Source organism: Tenrec ecaudatus, chromosome 3, assembly GCF_050624435.1.
Source record: "Tenrec ecaudatus isolate mTenEca1 chromosome 3, mTenEca1.hap1, whole genome shotgun sequence".
NCBI classification, from domain to species: Eukaryota; Metazoa; Chordata; class Mammalia; order Afrosoricida; family Tenrecidae; genus Tenrec; species Tenrec ecaudatus.
The window spans coordinates 155,389,992-155,416,348 of record NC_134532.1 but is presented as its reverse complement, the minus strand read 5'-3'; the positions used below and the strand labels follow the sequence as shown (position 1 = coordinate 155,416,348).

Genomic DNA, 26,357 nt, shown 5'->3' with positions numbered 1-26,357 from the left:
GTGAAGGGAGGGTGGGGTGAAAAGGGGAAACTGGTTAAAAGGATCTACATATAACCTCCTCTCTGGGGGACGGACAACAGAAAAGTGGGTGAAGGGAGACGTCGGACAGGGCAAGATAGGACAAAATAGCAATTTATAAATTATCAAGGATTCATGAGGGAGGGGGAGTGCAGGGGAGGGGAAAATGAGGAGCTGATGCCAGGGGCTTAAGTGGAGAGCAAATGTTTTGAGAATGATGAGGGCAAGGAATGTACAGATGTGCTTTACACGAATGATGTATGTATGTATTGTGATAAGAGTTGTATGAGCCCCTAATACAATGATTAAAAAATGTGCTGAAGAACTTGGCTTATACACAAGTATATACAGTAAGTATATAACAAATGAAGATAGATTTTTTTCAACTAAATCATTTGATATGATGTTATATGCATATATAACTAATACTATTTCTTTCCCTCTCTACTTCGTTTCTTTCTTATCTCTTTCAAGTAAATGTGTTCTTAAAACCTATTTGAGGCTTTTTAGTCCTATAAATCACTTTGTAAATCTGTATATTTTAACAATATATCAGACGATTTACTTTAAAGTACTATTATTGATCTCCCTCTAACCATATTTGAGGGATGGGAATAATCTGCTTATCAGACAGAGTATTGGAGAGAGGACGCTAGTGGTTTAGATTGACACATATGAATTGAATGGTTAAAACCGTGTCACCAGATCTCCCCTCTGATACACTTTGGGATTGATCTGGTTTTTATTATCTTTGTGGGTTTTTTCATATTAGGGTGTATCTTTATTGTATTTTGTCATTGTGGATAGCCTTCTTGAGTATTTGCTATGTGTTTTTTCTATATTTTTCAGTATATGTAGCCAAGGATAGATGAATCTGTAAAGACTACAACTAGAATAAAGGTGTCTGGGGAGTACAGTGGAGAAGGTGGGGGAGGGATAGGGGATTGCTGATAATAAGTATTTCAGGAAGGAAGAAAATGGTTTGAAACTGATTTTGGCACCAATTGTACAATAGGACTTAATGTCTCCTTGAACTATGTAAAAAATGTAATTAGGAAATGCTAAAGTACACACAGGCAAATATTAGAATTACCCTATGCAATGTAGAATTACCCTAACCAATGCAACTTTTTTTTTGAGCTTAGCAAAACCAATTTAAAAATAGAGTAACATTTCTTTTAAGGTTGGCATGGTCTTTTATCAATTAACATATGTGATTTAGTTAATCTCTTTTTATTCATAATATAATGTTTGTGATGTGTGACTAGTATATATTCTTGTTAAGAATGTGTATACATTTCTATATATTTATGTTTATAAGAACTTTAATAAAATAAAGCTGGAAGCTTTTTAAAAACATTTTATTGTTGGGTAATCTTACAAATATTGTAATCAAATGGAACTGACGTCATTTCTGCTCAGCTCCTCGTTTGAGGGGTAGTGGGCATGGTAGAAAATCCCTACTTTCCTTGTGTTATTTCTCTCTCAGTAAGCACATCCCCTCTTCACTCACCTACCTGGATGGTAACTGGGATTCTCATTTCTCATCAATCACTTTTCTCTTTATGACTGGGGGCTGGTTAGATGGTATAAACTGGGCTGCTCAGGATGTATGAGTGGAAGTGAGTGATCAGCTCTCTTAGTCAAGCATCTCATGCGATGGTTATTGGTCGGATGTTGAAAACCAAGTATACAGACCTTAGCTTGATGACATGAGTTCTGATGAACCGGCTTTCTCCAGAACGCCGAAATATCCTGGCCATCTGATGAACAAGAAAATATATTAGTTTTAAGAAAAATTGACTCCCTGTCTTACAGAAAGACTTGAGGCAAAGACAAGGATTTCAGTTTATGTTTCTTTGAAGATGTGTACATGGTTTATTCATAATGGTAAGGCAAAATCTATTCGCCAGTCCTCTGTAAGGAATAACAAATATATTTACCACATAGTTATTTAAGGATTCATGAAATAATGTATGTGACACATTTAACACTTTGCAAGGCACACAGTAAACTCCTGATAATTTTTTACACTCTCAAAAGGAATAAAGAATCTGCTGTTTTTAAAAGCAGTATCTTTATCTTTAAGGAGTGCCACTAAGTTTGTGCATTCGTGTCTGGCTTTAGCATCTCCTCTACTATTGGCTTGTGGATTCCTAAATGACTATTCTATTACTAGATCAGCTGACATAAAGCATAACAAAATCTGTCCCGTGGCTCCCATGCCCTCGCATGTTAGTCATCTCTCTATGACACACTGGCATTCACGACTGGCACTAGCTTCAGGAACAAGTTTCACTGTACACCATACCTTCAGCATTTTCTTACTCAGCATTTCCTGTGTGAGCCATTGAAGAGTTTTAGCTGTTTAGTGAATTTATTCCCTAAAAGGAAGTCCAATTAACAGCTGAGGCCTTGGCGTAATTATAGGTCCATATAATGTTAGGAAAGGTCTGTCTCCAGAATAATTCTCCTCTTATCCAACTACTACATCCCATGGGGAGACAGACTACTGTCACACTAACAACACCAATAGAATCTTCCCTTTCCCTAACTCCACTAAATTAATAATAACACCTTATAGATTGTCCCTCCTCAATATCTCATTTAACCCATATCTAGTCTTTCCATTCTGTTGGCATAGTTGAAAATAAACTCCCTTGGCCTTTGCGGCAGCCTCCTAACTATCTCTCAAAAGTAAACCCAAGTCATTTTATGCACCAGTTTGAGAATATTCATTGCTTATAATTAATGCTTGATGTGCCCCTTCCTTGGCCTGCATTCCCTCGTCCAAAGACTTTTTCCCCAACTGAATTACTTGCTCGTTCATAATCATACTAGGGCAATTCACACTTCTGTGATTTAGCATATTGCAGTCCCTCTGCATAGAATACAGCTCCCTGTCTCCAATAAATTTCTTTAATTAAAACCCTGTTATTCTTGAGAAACTTCAATAACAACTTAAGAGTTGCCATTGCCAACCTATCCAATGACAAATGATCTTTGCCTGCTTTCCTCAAAGGAAGATGAACATGCCAGTCTGTGGGTCACTCAGGGAACTTGCACACGACTCCTTTATAGTGATTATCACACTGTTTGCAGTGGTGTCTCTCCAGGACTAGACGGAGCTGTAGGAGAGCAGAGTGTGCCACGTCATTGTGCATTTCCAGTGCTGAGTATTCCCTGGTGAGCTAGGTGCAGGCCCTCAGTTCATGTTTGATGAACAAACGCATATGTAAATGAGTAAATAAATTAATAATACAGTAGCAGAAAAAGAGATTATAGTACGTCATTTGGTGTTATCTACAAATCATGTCCCAAAGTAGAAGTGTTAACTCCCTGGGAATCTGAAACAAAGTGGATCCAGAAGTTCCTGTGGTCACCCAATATGCACAGCCATTGTAGAGTTAGGGTCCCATTGGCGTCATGTTATTTTGGATTGCACTAAACTTCGCCTAGTTTATTTCATTTGTTTTTTTCTTGAGGAATAGGGAGAACAGTTTATTTGAAGGTCTCTAGGGAGTCCTGGTGGTATAATGGTTACGGGTTGGACTGCTGCCCACAAGGTCACCAGCCATTCCTACGGAGAAAGAGGAGACCTTCAGCTCTGTGCAGATTCACAGTCTCGGACACTAACAGGGCCGCTCCACCCTGTGCTATGGGGTTGCTAGGCATCAGTATCGACTCTATGGCAATGAGTTTGTTTTCTTATGGTGCCGCGTGGATAAGCCGCATTGATCCTCATCTATGTCAAGACAGATATTCAGTGTTAGCCTAAAGAAAGTCTTAGAGATAGGAGTTTCTTAAAGAAGGGCCCAAATATAGGTTCTATTGATTAAATTGAAATCTTATAACCAATAACCTCTTGGGAGTTGGTTTTCCTTTTCTCGCTCAGATTTAACTGGGCTCAGAAAACAGTCTTCCCTCAGATATCTAGTCATTGTGGTGACAAATTTCTGGGGAAGTTTTACACACTTTATATTTCTCCACCCTAAATTCAGTAATATAATCCAAAAAACCCACTGCCATTGAATTGATTCTGGGCCATAATGAATGAATATAGGAATTCCTCGGCTTCTAGGGTGACTTCTGTAATTAAAATACATAGTCCAAACGAAAAAAAATCACTTTTATCTTTCTCTTTGTACAGTTAAAACCTCAGCCTGGTTATTATTCCACTTAAACAAAGATAGTGTCTAATCATCAGTGGTTGTTAAGGAAGCAGGCAACGATAAATAAAGAAAAAGCACCACGAAACGAGACATGGTTCGTCCTTAGTGTGAACTCCAGTATCAGAAGCAGAACAAACAAAGTGGTGTGTTTGAAAGAGTGCGCGTGGCTCGGATCGAAGAAGCTGCTACCCGCTTAGTTGCTGTCATCAGCAAGCAGGAGCTTGTATCTTCCCTGTGGCTGAGAACAGCAAGTGTATTACATAATCAAGGAAGATCAGTACTTACTGGAAAACGTCTAAGGAATCCCTTCCGAGTTCCACCCACCAGAAGAAACCAGGCAGGTTCTGCAGCTTTCCTGCTGCTCTCAAAGATATTACCCCAGAAGCAAACACTGCACCAACAAAGACAGGCATTCCCCTCTCCTTTCCAGAAAGGCTTGCTACTAGTCCGAAGAGCTCTTTCTTTCTGTGGACAAATAAAATACTGATTGCATGAGTCACAATTTCATAATTATATGCTGCACTATAGCATCTCTTACTCATCCTATCACCTGGTCAGCTGAGTTGTCAGATTGTGTTGTTAGTATTGTTAAGGAAGACCCTTAAGGCAGAATGAGACTGCGACTGTAACCAAGGGCTCGAACATGACCACCCAGGGTCGCGGTGACTCAGAAACAACTGGGTGGTATGTAAAACCTTGCTTTCTGTGCATCAATGCCCATCCTTAAGCCGTATAAATAACACCTCTAATGACTGATTCTCCAGCTAGAGTTCATTGTAAACATTGTGAAGAGAACAACATTGTACAGGAAAAAATGCTGATTTTTGTACCCTATAATGACACTTTCAGTATACTCAGTCTCCTTTTGCTATTTATTTTTTCATTCAACACAATTGAATAAGAATCTCCTGTATTTCAAAAACTGTGACAGATAGAGATAAGGCAAGGAACAAAAAGATATGGTCCTGTCCTCACAGGATAGACGGTAAAAAATTACAAAAATCATCTAGTATCATAGACAATTTCAGATAATAGCAACTGTTATTGTTATCCTTGTGTTGCATAGGTTCTGAATCACAGTGACCGTGTAAACAAAACAAAACCTGGTGTGGCGCCACCATCTCAATCATTGCTATATTTGGAGGTATTATTGTCTTTTTTTTTAAGATTGTCTGGTTGCAATGTAAACTAAATATGAAAGATAGCTAAACTGGAAGCAGAGTTCTTGGGTAGCACACACACTAACATGTCGACTTTTAACAGAAAGGTTGGTGGTTCAAACACACCTAGAATAAGAACCTTCTGTAACAGTTCTACTCTGTCCACATGGAGTTACCATGAATCAGAATTGAGTTGGAAGTAACAAATAAAAAGTGGAATTATTAAAAAATTATGAGTTCTCCATATGAGAAATGATAGTAGCTAAATATAAAGAGACATAGTGAGCTGGAGGTAGACACACGACCTGATAATAAACTTGACGTGGAAAAAAAGGTATGTAAAACTAGGGGAATGGCTATGTCATTTGTTGCATGAGGAAAACAGAAAATAAGAAAGAGAAGATTTTGCACTAATTTGATTTGGATATAACTGAGATTCTTGTAAGAGATACAAATGGAGATGTCAAGTAGACCACTGAATGCACAAGTAAGGAGTTTAGAGAAACTGCTAATTTCCAGCTCGACTCTGAAAGTTTCTAGTTAAAAATGATCTTATATCTATCCACTCAGAGTCCCTTAGTGGTGCAAATCGCTGCTACCCTCGATTGCTAACGAGAAGGTTGGAGGTTAGAGTCTGCTCACAGGTGTCTTGAAGGGAGGGTTTAGTGAGCTACATCCGAAAGGCCGGCCAGAGAGAGTCCTGTGGAGCACAAATCTATTTGGACACATATTGGTCTTTGTGCACCAGAGCCGAATAATATATATATATATATATTCCCTATTTTTCTTCTCAGGAATCCAAATTTCCTATATAGAACTCTTTCTACACAGTTTAAATGGAAATAAGCATTTACCTTTTCCTCACATCATAGACAGCACACATAGTTTCATTTTTTTTAATCACAATTTTTAGTATAAGAGTGAGCAGGTGTTCCAAAGTGGACCAGACTGTTTCTCCAAGCTTTCATCCAAGTACTATTTTTTAAAATTGCCCTTTCCTGCTTTAGGTAATAGTTTAGGAAACTGTGAATCTACAGTAGCTTCTAGCTCTTTTATTGGCCACATCAAGAATAAAGGAGAGGAAAAAAATAGTCTGAAGAAATTGTTGGAGTTCTTAATTCAACTATAATTTCCGTCAGAGGAATCTCTAGATTTTCCCACAGTCTTACTTATTTACATACTGACTCATTCATTCATTCATTTCTTTATTCTTTCATCCATCCAGCCAGCCAGTCATCAATCTATATATTTATCTTTATTTTGGCTATTAATTGGACTTTCCCTACTCGCTAGCCAAAATGCCATCTCCATCATCTTACTGGATGAGATGAATCACAGAACGGCAGAAAGAGGAGTAAAGTGCAGGAGGATGCCCTGGATAACTTACTGGGCGGGTCCAGCTCCTGCTACTGTGCACTAATAACAGCCCACACTTGCACCGCTCTGACATCTTGTCCACGTTTGACCTAAGCATCTCACCCAGTTATATCTAGGAGATGATGCGCCACCTTCTCGTGACTGCCCTTGATGGTAGTTCAGCGCTCTGGCCTGTAAGTGGCGCCACCACTGTGCTATAATGCAGTCCCCGGAATTCCCAGAGACATGGAGTCTGCTCTTCTCTATCTGCCTTTTCCTGCTGCACTGTACCCTTAGAAGTTTCACCTGACAGCTGAATTATAAAATGAATAAATCTCTTAACCAAGACATGCTCTCTCAGACTCTGCTTCTTGGACCCAACCTACATAAGAATAAATTGGTTGGCACTTAAAAGTGCTCTGTCACAATGTACTTATTCTTCCTCTGGAATCAGAACTATGACTGCCTACCCCCAATGTTCAGATATATTTTTAAGCTTGTACCAGTAAAATGTTTATTAAATGTAAAGAAAATGATACAAGTTATAACTTAACAACATTCAAAATAGTGATTTTTACCTCTGAGGAGGAGAGGAGACACATACAAAAGTATGTGAAGCAAATTGAGTGCTGAGTATTTGGGTATTTATTTTATAATTGCTCATTAAAATGTTTTACATATCTTTAAAGCATTATATGATACCCCAATAAAAAATGAATGAAATAAAAATGATCAAGAAACATCCTTGTGAAGGTTCAGAAAGCTAGGGAAACAAAAAAGCATAAAAGTGTTTAAGAACAAGTGGGTCATGTTAAATTAAATTCACAAATTTTCATCTGCTATATTACTTGATAGATTAATAAACCTAGAACACATCCTTCAGTTTTCTTAGTAGAGATGTTTTATATGAAAATTCTCAATTGAATGTAATACAGAATAAAGGTTCCCCCCATCCAGTATTAAATATTACAGAACTGTCACTTTCTGTTCACTTTTTTAAGAAGTTACTATGTTCATATTAAGGAAATCATGGGACATAAGGAGTAATGACTCCCACACACTAGAGCAGTCCTATCTTAACCCAGTTTACATCTGTGAAGAGTGCCTAGACAGCAGTCCAAATTAAAATAAGGAGCATGGAGGTTTTAAAAAGAAGACTAGCGGATATGAAAACTGAGGTCTTGGGATATTTGAAAGTAGAGAAAAATTACAGAAGTTAAACAACAGGAGGAGAACCTATTCCAACTAGACTCTAGAAACATTTTTCTTTGAACAGCATAAAAATTGTTGTACTATATTTGTCAAAAACCAAAGTCTTCTCTGATTCATAAAGATATATATCATATAACTCACACACACATATATGTACATATGTATCTCACTGCTATTGAGTTTATTCCAACTCATAGCCACTGTATAGGGTTTAAAAAGTTGCACATCCTTATGGGAGCAGATGGCCTCGGCCTTCTTCCTTGGTGCGCTTGGCAGGTTTGAGCCGGCCACCTTATGGTTAGCAGTCCCCAGCTTACCCGACGGAGTATTTATTTGTTGCCAACATTCACCCGACTGAGTATTTATTTGTTGCCAACATTCAGATTTAGCCTACATAAAAATAAACAACAGAATAAAGCATAAATATTCCTCCATATTGTTAATATTACAGAGAAGGGAGAAAATAGTAAATCAAGGGTGGGTTACACCCTTTCTAAAGAGTATATAGGCCTATAGAGTAGAAAGGTCTCACCTCAGGTCTGCAACTTAAAGCCACCAGCCAGGAGATGTTTTATATGCAAAATTGAATAAAATAAAAATTATCCAGAAACATCCTTCTGAATGCTCATGAATGTAAAGAAACAAAAAGCATAAAAGTGTCTAAGAAAAATTGAGTCATGTTAAAATTAAATACAAAATTTCTTATCAGCTATATTACCTGAAAGATTAATAAACCTTGATGAGGCTATTTGCTCCCAGCAGCTTTAATAATCACTATGCATTGGGATTGACACTGGCAGTGAGCCTGGTTTGGCTATGTTGGCGTGTAATGGTGTGTAACAGTAGTCTAAGGGTTTTACATAATTAGATGTATTGATCCCCATGATCCTGTGACTTGAGACTATAAGTGCGGTATCACCGCTTTACTAAGGTATAGCAAGGGATCATTGCTAAAGTGGAAACTTTTAAAATGAGGTAGAAAAACTCATTCATAAACATTTAAAATTGCTACAGAGTTTACCATTCTCTCAATCTGATGACTCCTTTCTATAAAATCTCTTGAGGTTTTCATTGCATAGTTTTCTTTGTATTTGATATTTGTGACTTTAAAAGAGGCAAGGTAATAGAATGACTTATCATCTGGAAGAGAAAATAAATGAAAGTTTCATGGTTAAATATAATCAGTACCTTGGCCTTCACACCTCCAATATGCCTTACTATATGTAGTTTTAAATTATTTAGAACAAAAAATATAATGAACATAAAATAGAACATAGAGAACTCAGAATATTTCATTTAGAGATAGCAAAATTTGCATAAAATTGGACATGTCATATACAATGGAAAGTAAGTATAAAAAACAATTGCCCACATGAGATATCACTCCAGACTCAGTAATATAGCTATGGTTTAAAACAAACAAATAAAACTCTCGGAAAACAAGTGGGTGTGTTGAAGCCCTCACTCATTGCTGGTAATATTATGGAATAATAAAGACATTGCCATAAAATAGTGTGCTGCTCTTCAAATAGATAAATGTACAATGATATAATCCCCAAATTCCACTCTTAGGTATGTAACCAAAATGGTCGAAACCAGGAGTGCAAACAGACAGTGAAGACACTCTTAGGATGCGGCAAACCAAAATTTAAAGCAATAAAAGTTAAATTATTAAAATACACATTAATATGATGTGAACGTAATTCTTCTATCTAGATGGCGGGGAATTTAAAGATAGTAAGCCATGGATTCCCGAGCCAGTAGACATATGATCTGGACACTTACCCTCAACCACGAAATGAGTGACTATTCCAATTGCAATTCCTATGATGGCCGCAATGACCAGTGTGAAAATCGCTAGCCTTATGGGATCCCAAAACTGCTGTCTTCTTTGATATTCTACCTGTGGGTATTCAGGTTCTGAAAGTTCAAGCGGTCTGTGGAAATAGAAAGGAAGGGACCATTGTCAGGTTGCCGGTAGGTTCTGTGAAGTCTGTTCGACTCGTAGCAACCCCGTGCACCGCAGAACGAGCACCAGGCACCAGGCACCAGGCACCGTCCTCCGCCTCGTCTCCACGCTTACTGCGGGAATTCCTTTAAGAAAACCGTTTACAACACTCACGGCGGAACACTGAGATCTTAAAAGATCACAAGGTTTTCCTTTGCCTCCCTTTTAAAGACCATAATCACAGGATAAGTTGAAGTTAAGCCGCTACCAATTCTGAAATTCAAGTACGGTTACCTTCCAACTACATTTTGTTTCTGAAGTATTGCTTAACTTGGAAATTAGATGCAGAAACACCAAAGTTCTGTTAATAAAAAGTTAATTTATAAATAACATTCTCTTGTCATTTAAATAAGAGAATTCTTACAGAAAAGTAAGTTAATAGTCTTCTGAGTTATACTTCTTTAAGGATTTTAATGTATCTACTTTTTAATGTCATTAAACATTTTAATGGTTTAAGAATAGCAACATTGCATTTTGAAGAACTGCTCTAATTAGTTTGGAGTTATTGTTTTTACTAGCACCTTCCAGTGAAATAATGAATTACGCATTGTGCTTGATAAGACTACACCTGCTATTCCTCATGACTGCTTCATTTCCACTTGTCTCCCATACGCCTCCACGCATGCATGCATTACTTACCCTACCTAAAATATCTTACATCAGTGAATTTATCTTTAGCCTTTCTATCTGAAATTTCTATTTCCTTAATCTCCAAGTAGGATTTATACTTTGGTATCTTGAAAGCAAAACATTTCTGTAAATATATTTTTGTTTTAAGTTGTATTTAATAAATATCTATAATAAACGTTATTTAATTAAATGCATAAAGTTCTAAAAATTGTGCTTAGTGCATATTAGCAATGTTTCATTAACATTTTTGTGTCTCTAGGAGTTCTGGTGGCATAGTGGTTATACACCGGCCTACTAATCACTGGGTCAGCAGTTTGAATCCACCAGCCACTCCACAGGAGAATGATGAGGCTTTTTCCTCCTGTAAAGAGTTATAATCTCTGCCCGATCCTAAAGGGTTGCTGTGAATCTGAATCTACTCATTGGCAGCGAGATTTTGGAAATCCCTAGTGGTTTGGTGAGGTTTGCCTTGAACTGCTAACCCAAGAATCAGCAGTTCGAAACCGCCAGACCTTTCTATTTTCACAGAGTTACCATGTCAGAGACCCTTGGGGGCAGTTCCACTCGATCTCATGGGGTTGCTATGAGCCAAAATTGACATGATGAGTGGGAGGGTGTTTTTTTAATTTTTGTTGGTTTGAGACCCCTAAAGTATTTTAAATTACCTCAGATGCATGTGAATTTGGACATTAAATAAGGAAAACTGAAAAAGATTGATGCATTTGAAAATATGGTGATATCATAGAACATTTAATGTACCATGAGAACAGAGACTACTCACGTACTTTGACATATTAGGAGAGACCAGTCCCTGGAAAGGCACATCGTGCCTGGTAAAGCAGAAGAACAGCAAGAAAGAGGGAGACCCTTGACAAGATGCATGGACACAGTGGCTGCAATAATTGCAAAAATCTGACGACTGTGAAGGTCTAGACTTTGTTTCTTTCTGTTGTGCGTGGGTCACTATGAGACTGAGCTGACTTAACCACACCTAACAACAGATCCCTAAGAGCATAAAGATATTGAGAGACAAAATATACCTTTAGGATGGTCACACTTCAAAAGGGAAAACAGACAGGGACTCAAGCAATAAATAGAGTCTATAAAGACTCAAATTAAGTCTGTACACAAAGAAAAAGCAAATTATTTTTGAGGGATTATGAAAAACAAAATATTTTACGGAGAACACAAGATGATTAAAACTTTGAAGACTGAAAATTCTTCAGGTAGTAAAAAGAGGATAAGAGAAATAGTATGTACAACAACATAAAAGCTAGACTTTTGAAATAGAATGAATAATAATTAATGCGGGGGGAAAAAGTCTAAGGAAAACAGGACTTCTGCCCTTAAAGAATGGCTGGTTCACAGCCCTGCCAGACGGGGAAAGGGATGTGCCTAGACTGCCTGGACTAGGGCCAATGCATTAGGAGTCTCCTAACCCTGCCCTGCAGGAGATGGGGAGCCAATGAGAGTTTAATCAGATTGTAATCATCACAGTGGTGTGGTTGAGGTTGAGGATTAGGGCAAAAGTGCAGACAGGTATACTAGGTTAGAGGTCATTGTGAGTTTATACCTCATTATGAACCTACAGGAGAGACATAGCGAGTGCTTTAATATTATGATACTTGAATGGAGAAAAGAAGTAGGCCATGTTATTTCAAGTAGTTGATTAACTCTGGAACAAGCAACAGATTGATTGTAATTCCATGTAAATGGTGTGTCTTCAGGAAAGCTGATTATTATAACAGAAAGAAAACTTGTTGGTAATAGATACAGACACCAAAGGAGTTGACAGAACAATTTCTTGACCTTAGGCCTGTATCTGAGCCAAATGAAGTGTCTTTGAGTTATTTTGTTTGGGCCATAATGCTAATATCTGGTTGCAGAATTCTGGTACAAGCAATTGGTATGGTTGGACCCACACACCCAGGAAAAACCTCAAAGGGTACTAATGTCTCCAGGTGTATGCCTTTGTCTTCATCCATAGCTGCCAGCTTTGCCCCCAACTTGATAGCAATAAATATTCTTGATTAGTTTGTGGGGGTCTTTGTTGTTATAATTTTTTAGAATTCTCACCTCCTAATCAGGAAGACCAAAGAAGAATCAATGCATTTGAATGATGGCGCTGGCAAAGACTATTAAAAGTACTGCGGACTGCCAAAACACCGTAACCAACTCGATGGCACCTAACAGCAACATTTGGTAGGTTCTGTCCATTGAATTGCTGTACACTGAGGCCTTCAATATGAAAAAAATGATGAAAGTAAAATCTTGTCAAATTTCTGGGATGATAACCAAGTCTCATGTCACCAAACTGACTTTTTCTTTCATTCTGGACATACAATTAGTTTCTCTTGCTGATTATCAGCTATTTTCTGTCTGAGAGAACTGGGTTGGTAACTTCTCTCTTGTGATATTTAAAGTTAGTTTACTAAATACTCGTTTACTAAATACTCATTTCCATGTTCTAAAGTATGTCTTGTGCACACACCAGCTAGTTGATAAAATTTGTGAATCTTTATAAGATACTCTAATTGTGGGAAATAATTTATTTTTTTTCTACAAAACAAAATAATAGACAATTTAAAAGAAATCTTTTGGCCAGGGTGTTATGAAATACTGTAGTGAACTAATAACATAACAAAATGTGGTGAAAACACTTAAGTATAAATACTGTTTAAGAATTTGACTATAGTAAATAGTGAATGAAGGGGGAAGTGCAGAGTGGAGACCCAAAGCCCATTTGTCGGCCACTGGAGATCCCCTCACAGAGGGGTTTAGGGGAGGAGATGAGTCAGTCAGGGTGCAATGTAGTACTGATGAAAAATACAGCTTTCCCCCAGATCCTGATGCTTCCTCCCCCAACTACCATGATCCGAATTCTACCTTGCAGGACTGGATAGGACAGAGGTTGTACACTGGTGCACATGGGAGCTGGGGGCACAGGGAATCCAGGGTGGATGATACCTTCAGGACCAGGGGTGTGAGGGGTGATACTGGGAGAGTAGAGGGTGAGTGGGTTGGAAAGGGGAAACTGGTTACAAGGATCTACATGTGACCTCCTCCCTGGGAGACGGACAACAGAGAAGGGGGTGAAAGGAGACTCCGGAGAGGGCAAGATATGACAAAATAATAATCTATAAATTATCAAGGGCTCATAGGGAGAGGGGAGCGGGGAGGGAGGGGAAAAAAGAGGAACTGATGCAAAGGGCTTAAGTGGAGAGCAAATGCTTTGAAAATGATTAGGGCAAAGAATGTACAGATGTGCTTTATGAAAATGATGTATGTGTATGTATGGATTGTGATAAGAGTTGTATGAGTCCCTAATAAAATGTTACCAAAAAAAAAGAAGAAACAACAAAGCCCACATGGAAGAAGCACACCAGCCTACCCTGACATGATTGCTGAAGACAAAGCGGGTGCATAAGCAAATGCGGGCATGTTTTCTTGATGTGCACTCACCCTTTACATAAAACTCTCTGTTATACATTAAAAAAAGAATTTGACTATGGTAAATTAGCTTATCAAAAGTTTTTTATTTTGCAGACACTTGAAACTCCTAATGCTTTTAAATATTCTTGGTTTTTCCTGATTTTCATGTAATGGGTTCTACATTTAAAATTGAATATATTTTACATATATTTCTTCTTATAACCTGAGAGTTACCATGTTTCTATATTGCACACAGAATTATCTTCAGTTCAACGTACTCTCACATGTTATTCTTCTTTATAATTTATCAAAATATGTTTCTGGATTTGTAAAACAATTAATGAAATACTTCTGATATCTATAAGCATCAACACTAAGAGTATAAAGCTATTATTTCTTTAGTGGAAAGTACTCGGACTAGTTTGCTGGTTCTACTACCAAACACTAAGCAGAATGAAAACAAAATTCATGGTCCTCCATCTGAAAGTTGAAAACCCAGAAAATTTAAAATGAAACGTATAGCTTTATTCTAATAACATTCTGAAATACTATCCTTTAATAGCCCAATATGGATATCAAATAGCATTACTGTGACATCACATTATTATCATGAGAATATATAAAACAGCTATTAGTTTTTGAAATGTACCATATTTAAAATCCATTAAAAGAAGGGAAATATAAGAACTAAAGTCTTTTTAAAATGTGCATGTCTATCATCATGAAGTACATATGGAAACAGTATTGCAAAGAACATGGAATTCAACATTGTTGTGGTTGTTAGCTTCTGTCAGGCAGATTCCAGCTCAGCCACCTTATGTACTACGGAATGAAACACTGCCCAGCCCTGTGCCATTAGCACAACGTTTCTTATGAGCTGGCCCACTGTTGCAGTCACTGCGCCAATCCATCTCGTTGAGTCTTCCTCTGTTTTGCTGACTCTCTATTTACCGAACATGAGATCCTTCTCTAAGGATTTGTATCTCCTGATGACACGTCCAAAGTATGTGCGATGAAGTCCTTTCATCCTTCCTTCTAAGGATTATTCTGTTTGCACTTCTTCCAAAATAGATTTGTTTGTTCATTGGGCAGTCCATGGTGCTTCCAAAATTCTTCACCAGTTCCATAATTCCAGCACACCGATTCTCCGTTAGTCTTTTCTATGCAGTGTCCAGCTTTCACATACAAATGAGGTGATTGAAAACACCATGGGGTGCACCAGAGGCAGGCATTGTATTCCTCATGGGAACCATCACTTATCAAGACTTTGGAGAGGTTTTGAGCAGCAGATTTCCCCCAGGCAATGTATCCTTTGCTCTCTTGACTTGCTTCCATGAGCTCTGAATGTAGATTCAAGCAAGACAAAATCCTAGACAACTTCAATCTCTTCTCCTTTTATCTTGCTTCCTATTGGTCCAGTTGTGAGCACTCTTGTTTTCTTTACATTGAGTTGTAATCCACACTGAAGGCTGCGATGCTCGATCTTCATCTGCAAGGGCTACAAGTCCTCTTCAATTTCATCAAGCAAGGTTTTTCCATCTGAATATTGCAAGTTGTTAATAAGCCTTCCTCCAATTTGTTTACTGCATTCTTCTTCATATAATTCAACTTTTCTGATTATTTGCTCACATTAGAAGATCTATGTTACAACTGTGTTTGGTTGCAATTGCCCTGTTCCCTTTGGCATGTCTCTTGATGTCTCTCTCATATTATAAGAATCCCTAGTTTATTAAATTAAATTAGGCTGATAATATTATTCAAAGTCTTTGTGAGTATTAAACAAAAAGTTAGATAGTCAATCATTGCATAATATCTAAAACATTCTATTACTAGGACTTGAAAGAAACTATAATTGTCTTTGAGAAAAAGAATAGTTTATTGAACTATTTTGTACTGACTTTCACACATCATTTGAAGGAACACATGATAAAAGAAAGAAATTAAGTCTATATCTAGGTCTAGAAAAAAGGCTAGCAGAAATTCTGACATTTTTTAAAAAATCAAAACTTTTTATTCATTATTTAACAATTATTGCATAAATTCCCTCTATTTTTGACACTAGCATATACTGGATATATAGTAAATAAACTACAACTACATGTCCCTTGCTTTTTAAGTGCTTATAATCTAGAGGAAAAAAGTCATAAAATTAATATGCATAGAGATTCTTACAAGTTATAAAGGGATATATGAAGAAAATGAAGATATATTAAGTTAAAATAAGGGGTATGGACTGGATAGAAAGAGACCACTTGAAAAGCATGAATAAGACAGTGTCTGGGCCACGACGTGAAGTGTGAGAAGAATCCTGCCATGTCTTGAGTGGTTGGGCTGTGTTACTGTCAGTAGTAAGTGTGTGAAGGACCAGCTTTGGAAAATTACTGGCCAGCTGGATGAACTGGCCATTGAATAAACGACCAATGAAAAGTAGTTGTAAATCCATGACCGTTTTCCCACTTAAACTTTGTTACGAAGAAAAGTAGCTCAATTGCGTTAGTATAAAGAATGTACTTGAAAAAAAAAAAAAAGAATGTACTTGATGGTCCCTGGAACCTGTTCTTTCTTATATTTTTCTTGAGTCTAAGTATATACTATTTCATGTTTATGACTTCACTCAGCTATTGAAACTAATTACATTATCACAGTCATACAAAACAGATTACATTTTAAAAGAGTAGTACTACATCATCCTTTCTAGATATTTTCATGATTATTTTGATCCAGAGACTAAATTCACTTTATAATTTCCTCCCTACATACAGTAAATTGGCAATTGAACCTGACAACTACATCCTTTTCTAGAGGCAGGTTCTTGATGATAAGCAAGTTAATCATACCTAAGTAGGAAGGTGAGAAAGCCTGTCTCCTCTCAATAACTGGTTATGATGAAGTTTATGATTATTTATTTTAAAGATGGCTTACAGGATATATGACAATGTTCATTAGGGGGCAACTAGAACAAGGTCAGGTCTCTGTGTGATACAGACAGTATGGTTTCGGTAAGGCCTGATAATCTAATTCCATAAAGATTACAGCTAAGAAAACCCCAGGTAGCAGCTCTATTCTGTAATGCATGAGGTTATTTTAAATCAGAATTGACTCAATGATCGTGTTATGTGTTTATATTAAGCTACTTTAGATGTAAACTATTAGTAAGCTATATTATTAAGAATTGAAGCAATCAATCAAAGTAGGGTTCTTTTCTAGTTTCCTTCATTGACCTTTCTTAAAACGTAGGGTTTTACATCAATTTAAGTGGAGCTATAACTACTATGAAGTTCAAGTAGAGCTATATAGTAGTTGGCCACTTCCATTATAGATTAATGCATCAATCGTATGAGTACCTATTATGTTCTCAGCTAAACACAATAGGGGAATTGTTACTAAAATTAAGACATTGTGTCTTTCTGACCCAAGTTAAGTATATCTTTCAGATTATTTATCCTTAGGTAAGAACCTGTGGAACTCAGTTTTCCAAAATCCAGTGAAATGTGGGTTTATTGCAGTATAAATGCATATGAAAAATCACAGTATATTTGAACAAGACAAAAATAATTAATTGCAAAATATTATGATCAATATATATCAGATTGTCTGCTGTTGTCCAAATTATTTTGAAATTCTATAAATTAATTTATTTGTATCATTTTAAGATGGTAAACATGAGTCTTAAGCATATATGGTTTAAGTAAATTATAGCAATGTCTAAAATAATTACACAGTAGGAGACATGTCTTCAGACTTGAGTAAACTTCCTTAATACCAAACCAATTTACTAAATTTTCTTTAGGCAATATTATTACTAGATGAAATCAGTGAAAAGGCTAAATCAAAATTCACATTCAGGCATGTTTCTTTCTGACAACCTTTTGTTTAACATGATAACAAAAACAGAAACAAACTCACTGGGATCGAGGCAATTCTGTGTAATACCAACCATATAGGGCAGACAAAACATGCTCTCTGGCATTTCTGAGGCTGGAAATCTTTACAGGAGCATGAAGCTCATCTTTCTACAGTAGAGTTCTGAGTTTCTTCAGTGGATTTGAACTCCTGCCCAGGTGTTAGTAACCTAACATGTAACCCACTACACCACCAGGGCTCCTTCTTGATGTGATATCACCCTAATAATGTTGTTTTAGGTGCCATTGAATCAATTCCAACTCATCGTGGCCCTGCATACAGTAGAACAAAACACTCCCAGGTCCTGTGCTGCCCTCACAATAGTTGCAAGCTCTGTGTCAAACCACTCCTTTGAAAGTAATCCCCTTTTTATCCAGCCTCTATTCCAGGAAGCATGAGGTCCTTCTCTAGGGAGAGGTCTTTCCGGACAAGCTCAACATAAGTGAGACTTAGTGTCGCCATACTCACTTCTAGGACCATTTTGGCTGTACTTCTTCCAAGACAGATTTATTCATTCTTCTGGGAACACAGGTTATATTTGCCATTCTTTGCCAACACCATCATTCAAAGCTATAAATTCTATGTCAGGCTTCCCTGTTCATTGTTCAGCTTTCATGTGCATATGAAACAATTTATCATGGCTTGGGTCAGGCACATCTTAATCTTTAAAGTGGCATCTTTGCTTTATAACACTTTAAAGAGGTTATTTACAACTAATTTGCCGAGTAAAAATGGTGGATCCAAGTAAAATAACGACTTTGAAATTTTCATAAAATTTCATAAATTTCTTCATTTATCAAAATGTTGTTTTCAGTGCAATTGTGGGAATTTTTGTTTCCTTTATGTTGACTTTAGGTTTCCTTTATGTTTCCTTTAGGTTGACTTTCATCAGAAAGTGTTTCAAGTCCTCTTCATTTGTAGCAAACAGTGTTGTGCCATCTTAACCTGTGTCTCACAGGTTAACAAGTCCTTGTCTGGTCTTGATGCTGTGTTCTTCTTCATCTAGTCCCGTCTATCGGATTATTTATTGAGCTAACTAGGTTAAATATATGGTAAAAGGGGACAATGACCCTGACTCACACTATCCTGATTTTAAACAATATAGTATCCTTTTGTTCTGTTCCAATAACTCTCTTAGTCTATGCTCAGGTTCCCCCAAAGCACAATTAAATGTTCTTGAATCCCCATACTTTGCAATGTTTTTCAGAGTTCATGGTCCAAACAGTTGAAGCCTTTCCATAGTCAATAACATACAGGTAGACCTCCTCCTGGTGTTCTCTGCTTTCAGCCAAGAACCATGACAGCCCATGAAATACTATCAGTCCCTGTCAGTGTATTGAGACAGGCACATTTGAATTATCAAGGAAAAAGATTTATGTATGTGTGTGTGGTGAATTGAAATTAATTGCTCATGACTCTTCTATTTCTCAATAACTCCCATAAACAATTGGGTGAGGCCATGAAAAGAAGGTGGTTTTGTTCTTGTGGGGTGCCCTTGAGTTGGCTCCAACTCTTACTGACCCTGTGTACAACAGAACAAAACGGTGCTCTGTCGGCTGTCATCGTCACAATATTTTTTAATTTTTGAGCTCATCGATGCAGCCACTATGTTCACCCAGCTTGTTGGGAACCTCTCTCTTTTTTGCTGCCCTTCTAATTTACCAAGAATGATAACCTTTGCCAGAGCTAGGCTTTTCTGACATGTCCCAGGTATGTGAGGCAAAGGATCGCCTCCCTTGCCTCTAAGCAGCATTCTGGCTGTGCTTCTTCCAAGGCAAATTTGTTTGCCTATTTTGAAAGCCTATGGTCTTCACTTTAATACTTGTGGTCGTTTCATCATCTCCTGTCAATTTGAGTGAAAGGGTGGAGTCTAGTCTGTCAAGCAGGTCATAGCCAATGATGCTTCTGTGTGGGCATGGCCTTCTGAGGATTCTGGGAATTTTCTGTCTTCCTTCCTGGAGGTGGGATGTACAGACTCTCTCTGCTCCAAATTCCTGTTGACCACCCACATGGAGCCACACTGAGGGCAACCAGAGCCCTGGAGATGTGTCCACTGCCATTGAACCCACAGGACTTTCCACCCACCGGCTTGTGATCTTTCTTCATTCTGCCTCATTGCATGTGTTGTGTGAGTCTGAAGAAGAATTTATAGACTGGTATTGGACATATGGGCTAATATCGGACTTATAGACTTGATCTGGATGGGGTTGGGATGTTTTCTTAAGATTCAATTACTCTTTGATATAAAACTCTCTCTTACACACCTATGAGTGTCTCTGGATTTGTTTGTCTACTCAACCCGGACTAACACAATAGTCTTCAGAACCATAATTCCTTCTTCAGTGTTCAATTTTCACATGCCTATTAGGTGATTGACAATACCCTGGTCAGGCATGCCTTAGTCCTAAAGTGACCTCCCTGCTTTTCAATATCTCAGAGGTCTTGTGAAGTAGGTTTATCCGATGCAATACTTTGTCTGGTCTCTTGGCTCTGCTTCCATTAGCACTGATTGTGGATCCAAGTAAGACAAAATCCTGGACAACTTCAACCTTTTCTCGGTGTATCACAATATCACCTATTAGTACAGTGGTGAAGATTTTGATTATTTTTACATTGAGTTGAAATCCATACGAAAGCCTTCAACACTTGATTTTTATCAGCAAGTACTTCATGTCCTTCTCACTTATGACCAGCAAATCATCGCAGATGTAAAATAAGCCTTCCTCCAATAAGGAGTAGAGGATGCCAGTGGAAGGATTAGTCAGTTTTGCCATTCCTCTGTCTACAAGAAAGTCATCTGAGAAACAGCGAGAAAGATTCCTGGGACCATCAAGAATGACGATCCACCAGCTGAGCATGTCTGCGATCAGTGCCTGAAGAGAGCCATGTCATACTGAGATCCCAAGTACCAGACCACAAGCCTCAAGCTCTCTGTAGCGGTGAGGCCAGAGACCTTGAGAGTGTGAGGTATAGTAGTGAGTGGTCACAGAAAAGGACAGAGGTCAAGTGATCATGTGGCTGAGAGGCTATGGACAAAAGAGAGACTTGGCTGAAGGGAAGCATCAGTGTGGACCAAACCGTATCCTTTCTGCTTCTTATCCTGACGTGACACCTTCCCTAGTATCTTCATGAGTATTGTCTGTGACTTCTGTGCAGCCATTGCAATAGAATCCCAGCAGAGAAGACAAATGCCCTTGGGGATGATTGGTGTCTGAATGGGGAAAAGAAGGGTGAAGGGTGGAGCTATGTCTGCTTTGTAGCAATGGACCTTGGATTACTATAGAGATGGATTCTCCTCCCTATTATAGCCAGATGAGGTCAGAAGTGGCCCCCATGCCATTTCCTCGGTGTGGAAATAAGGATATTCTTCACATCCTCTGAATAACCTTTCTTTGAAATGGGCACAGCATGGATCCCATCCAGTCAATTGACTTCCAACGTTCTGGGGCAGAGACAAGTGAGCGCTTCCAGCCCTTGGGTCCGTGGTTGAAAGTCTCAAGTAAGACTCCATCACTTCCTGGAGCCTTATTTTCTACCAAGGCCTTCAGTGCCTCTGGTTTTCTTTTTTCTTTCAGTATGATTGACTCAATCATATATTTTCTACTTGATTAACATTTTGCCCCTAGAAACCTTCAATATGGTAACTTGAGGCGTCATCCCCCCCCCCAGTTTCGATTTTGCTTTTATTCCTTCCTGACTTCCATTCGCTTTAGATACCCTACATTCAAGAGCAAGTTTCCAAGTCGCTTCTAAAACCCATTTTTGTCTTATTTCTCCCCCATTTTAAAATTGAGCCTTTTCTTTCTTTGTGTATCGTGTTCTTGATGTCATCTTACAACTTCTCTGGTCTTTAGTCATTCATTTCAATGTATCCGCTCTGTTCCTGGAATTGTCTCTAAACCATGAAATATACTCAAAGTCATTGTTGGGTTCTCCTCGATTTGTTTCAGCTTTTTTCAGCCTTGACTGGAACTTGCATATGTGCAATTGATTATTTGTCCCATAGTGAGCTCCAGGCCTTGTTCTGACTGATGATATTGATCACCACCTCTTTCCACAATTTGGTATAAATACATTGCCGTTGTGCATGTGTGTACAAAGCATTTGCAATGAAATCATCATTGGTCTTACAAAATCCAATTGTTCCATCTCCTGCACTGTTTATCACCAATTGCACTTTTCAAATTATATTGATGCTGCTTCTTTATTTCTGAATTTAAAATTCTACTTACTAGTAATTATTCATATTTTAAAATGCTTTGAAGCTATGCATAAGGTTTTCAGCAGCCTGTTCCTTCTAGGTAGGGATCTGAGTCCTTCTGTGCTGTCTGTACTTAGTCTGGAAGCTCAGCTGAAACCGGCTCACTTTGGGTGACCCTGTTGGCATTGAAATACAAGCAATATAGCTTCCCATATTACAGCACCACTCAAGCCACCACAGCATGACAAACTGACAGCCAAGTGGAGGTAACGTATGAGGGAACATATAGGCAAGAACCAATGGTGCTGAAGGAAGAAATTCACACTCCACTGAATGCCTTAGCCAAAAACAAGGCTCCATTCATTTTGGAATGAATACCCATTGAAACGTTTCAGAAGGCTTGAAGAAGGACTGCAAGGACTTACTGGTCTATGCCAGGAAATATGGAAGACAGCTACCTGGCCAACTGACAGGGAGAGATGCATATTTGTGCCCATTCCAAGGAAAGGTGATCCAACAGGATGCTCAGAGTACAGAATGATATCATTGATATTGTACACAAGTAAATGATCACGTAAGTTCATTCAACAACAGTTGCAACAAAATATTGACGGGAAACTGCCAGAAGTTGAGGCCAGATTCAGAAAAAGATATGGAACAGGGCTGTCATTACTGATGCCAGATCTATCTTGGCTCAAAGCAGAGAATACCAGAAAAACGTTTACTTGTGTTTCATTGGTTATGCATAAACATTCGATTGTGTGGGTCATAATAAACTGTGAACACTGTTGAGAAGAATGGAAATTCCAGAACACTTCACTGTGCTCATTTGGAACCTGTACATGGATCAAAAGGCAGGTGTGAGAACAAACTAAGGGAATACTGCATTTTTTTTTAAATCTGGAAAGGTGTGCATCAGGGTTGAGTTCTCTCACCAGACTTGTTCACTCTGTATGTTGACCAAATCATCAGAGACAGGATTAAATGAAGAGTAGTGTGGCGTCAAGATTGGAGGAAGGCTTATTAACACCCTGTGCTATGCAGATGCACAACCTTACTTGCTGAAAGCGAGGAGGACGTGAAGTACTTGCTAATGAAGGTCAAAGAAGATTAAGGCAAAAACCTGACTTGAACAATTAAAACTTTGTTAGTTGACACACCCTTTGTCGCATGCTGGATCTGATCTGGTTTTCAACATTGTCTGTAGTTTTTATTTGTTCTGTTTTGTTTATGTTTGTTCATATTAGGGTGTATCGCAGAAGTGTTATGTCTTTGGAGGTTACCCTCGTGATGTTCTGTTATATGTTTCTCTGTGTTTCAGTATACGAAACCCAGAATTGATGAACCTATGGGTACAGCAAGTAGAACAAGGGTTTTGGGGTGGGGGGGCACAGAGTAGGGGAGGGGTAAAAAGGAGACAATGTCCAGGAGCTCAGGAAGAAAATGAATGTTCGGAAACTGTGCTAGCAATTTTACAATTCTGCTTGATGTGATTAAACTATGGAATTACATATGTATTAACTCCCAAATAATAATTTTTAAAAGGATTTTAGCCATCAGTGTGGATCACAACTCAATGTAAGGATGACTAAAATTCTCACAACTAGACCAATAGGGAACTCCATGATTATGGAGAGAAGGTGGAAGTTGTCAAGGATTTTTGTCTTACTTGGATCCACAATCAATGCTCATGGAAGCAGAGATCAAAGACAAGTTAAATTAGGTAAATCTTCTGCACAGGACTTCTTTAGAATTTTGAAGAGCAAGAATGTTACTTTGAGAACTAGGTGTGCCTAGTCCAGGCCTTGGGTATTCCCCATTGCATCATATGAATGTGAGAGTTGGACATTGACTAAGGAGGACCATAGAAGAATCAGCGTATTTGATATTTGAATACTGAATATTGAAAGCACCATGTGATTTCCAAAAACATAGACCCCTGTGTATTGTTAGATGTACAGCCAGAGTGCTCCTTAGAGGCAAGGATGGCGCAACTTGATCTTACACACTTTGGCATATTAACCGGAAAGACCAGTCCCTGGAGAAGAACATCATGTTTGGTCCAGTGGAGGAGCAGCACAAAAGAGGAAGGTCCTTGAAGAGCGGCACTGGCAAAGGTTCTGCAACAATGGATTCCATTGCAGGAACAGTTGTGCTGATCCAGGGATCTGTCCGTGTTGTTCTGTTGTACATAGAGCCGTTATGGTTCAGAGCCAACTCAACAACAGCAACAACAGGAATTATCACTGCACCTGTACTGCGTGTTTGGTCATTTTCAGACTGTTGAAGCTAGTAAAAAAATCCCCAGTTACTTCATCTTTTCATTCATGTTTGGTGTATACACTTTAATAAAAGTCATATTAACAGGTTTTCCTTGTCAGTATATGGAAATTATCGTATCACTGACAGTGTTATACTTCAGGATAGAATATGAAATGTTCCTTTGGATGACAAATGTGATGTTATTCCTCTTAACTTCTCATTTCCAGCAGAAAAGACTACATCAGTTTCCGATTTAAAATGGTCACTAGCAGTCCATGTAAGGTGACTAATGCCTAGGTTGTTAGTATTGAAGCATCCCATTTCATTTTTCATATTCAAATATTCCTCAATCAATACTTCATTCATTGTACATTTTGACACAAATGTTAAGTTTGCAGCTGTTTCTTTCCATTTTGAATAATGCGTCACCAGCAAATGAAGGTATCAAGACCTTTACTACCTCTGTGTCATTAAAGTCAACCCTACTTAACGGAAGCAGATCTTTCCAGTTTTATGTCGCGTGCCTTTCGACCAGAGAGGCAATGCATCAGGCAATGTGCTGTTACATTTACTTACAAGGCAGAAAACCCGGACCTTCTTAGTCTGTCTTAGCTTTAGTTCTCCTGAAATTCTGGTTTACCATAAATTGGCTAATTCTGTTTCTGTAAGCTGATTAACTAGCTTTCATACATGTAAGTGTTGGTTTTTAAATCATATTAGGTTGTTCTTCTAAAACTGCCAAATATCTGATTTTCAAACCACAAATATCACCAGTTTCTTTCAGTGTCCTGGTGTCAGTTCTGGCTTGTGGCAGCCTCATGCGCTGCAGAGGAGAAATGCATTGTTTGCTAAAGGTTGGTTTTGTTTTTACAGAAGTAGATTGAAAGGTGGTACTGGGTGGTGTGACACCAGGAGTTACCAAGCTAGGTGACACCAACCCTAGAGTAACATGGAGTACAATGTAGAGCCCTATGACCCATGGTCTGGTCAGCAGAAAAATTGCTATGCATTTGTTATACCCAGTTCAAAACTATGTAAGAACCAGTTCTTGTGTGTCTATCATATGACAAACATAAAGTCTATTTTAAAATATTTAAAATACATGAGGTGTCATTCAATAAGCTCATATGTATAAAATAAAGGTATAAAGGATAAAATGAATATAGTGTCATTGGGGAAAATAATAAAAATACCAAGCACAGTAATAGGAAAACATGGAAAATTTCCATGATAAAAGCTCTTGGGGAAAAGGTCAAAGTGAGTACAGGAAATATTTCTAAGATATTATAGTCAGACTGGCCCTTAAAGGCTAAACAAGGTTCTCTGGTCACATAACACTGGCTAAAAATTTTCCACATCTTTGGTTCTGACTTAGAGTAGAACTTCTTATTTATGTAAGCATCTTGCTAAGTTTATATTTGCAAGTCAAAGAGATCTCCACTGATGAACAGTAGTTTTCACTACCATTTGAAAAAGGTGATAAAATTTCCCAAATAAATTAAATTTCACATTTTGTATAGAAAATGAGCATACTTTAGGAGGATTTGGGGGAGATTTTAATGATATAAATAGTTGAATTTCATTTAATTTAGTCTGACCTTCAAAAAATTCCTTTGGAAAGATTTGGCAATACTCGAAAGCATGAGTCAGAGAAGACTGGCAATGGTGGGTAGTAAAAGGGAGTAGCTGATGGTGTGGCATGTAAAATGATGCAGTCAAGCAAGCTGTGATGACACTTGTATTTTCATGATGAAGCAAAATTCACTTTGGCCTTCCTTAGAGTTTCAAAGACATGAACAAAAAGAATTGTAACCGAATAGCCTTAGCTTTGTCCAAAAGGTCTTAAGAATAGACCTCGTGAAGGTCATGATGTTAAGTGACTTCACACGTATTAAAAATTGGTAATATGATAGGGTACTGGGAGAATTTTAAGTATGAATTAGTCAGATGACTCGGCATCCTATCAGCTATCAATGACTGGTTTGGCAGGTGAAAGACAAGGA

General features: G+C 38.0%; 1 protein-coding gene across 1 annotated transcript in view; it reads right to left on the bottom strand.

Annotated features, from left to right (window-relative positions):
* The window catches only part of LOC142442426 (transmembrane protease serine 11F-like), a 37,203-nt gene extending 16,454 nt beyond the window's left edge, over positions 1 to 20,749 (bottom strand). Inside the window, exons 1-4 of the mRNA XM_075543568.1 lie at positions 20,559 to 20,749; positions 9,704 to 9,855; positions 8,940 to 9,058; positions 1,717 to 1,781 (exon numbers count right to left, since the gene is read on the bottom strand). Coding sequence (XP_075399683.1) covers positions 1,717 to 1,781; positions 8,940 to 9,058; positions 9,704 to 9,855; positions 20,559 to 20,749 — 527 coding nt within the window. The remainder of the gene's footprint in view (positions 1 to 1,716; positions 1,782 to 8,939; positions 9,059 to 9,703; positions 9,856 to 20,558) is intronic.
* Positions 20,750 to 26,357: the final 5,608 nt, after the last annotated feature.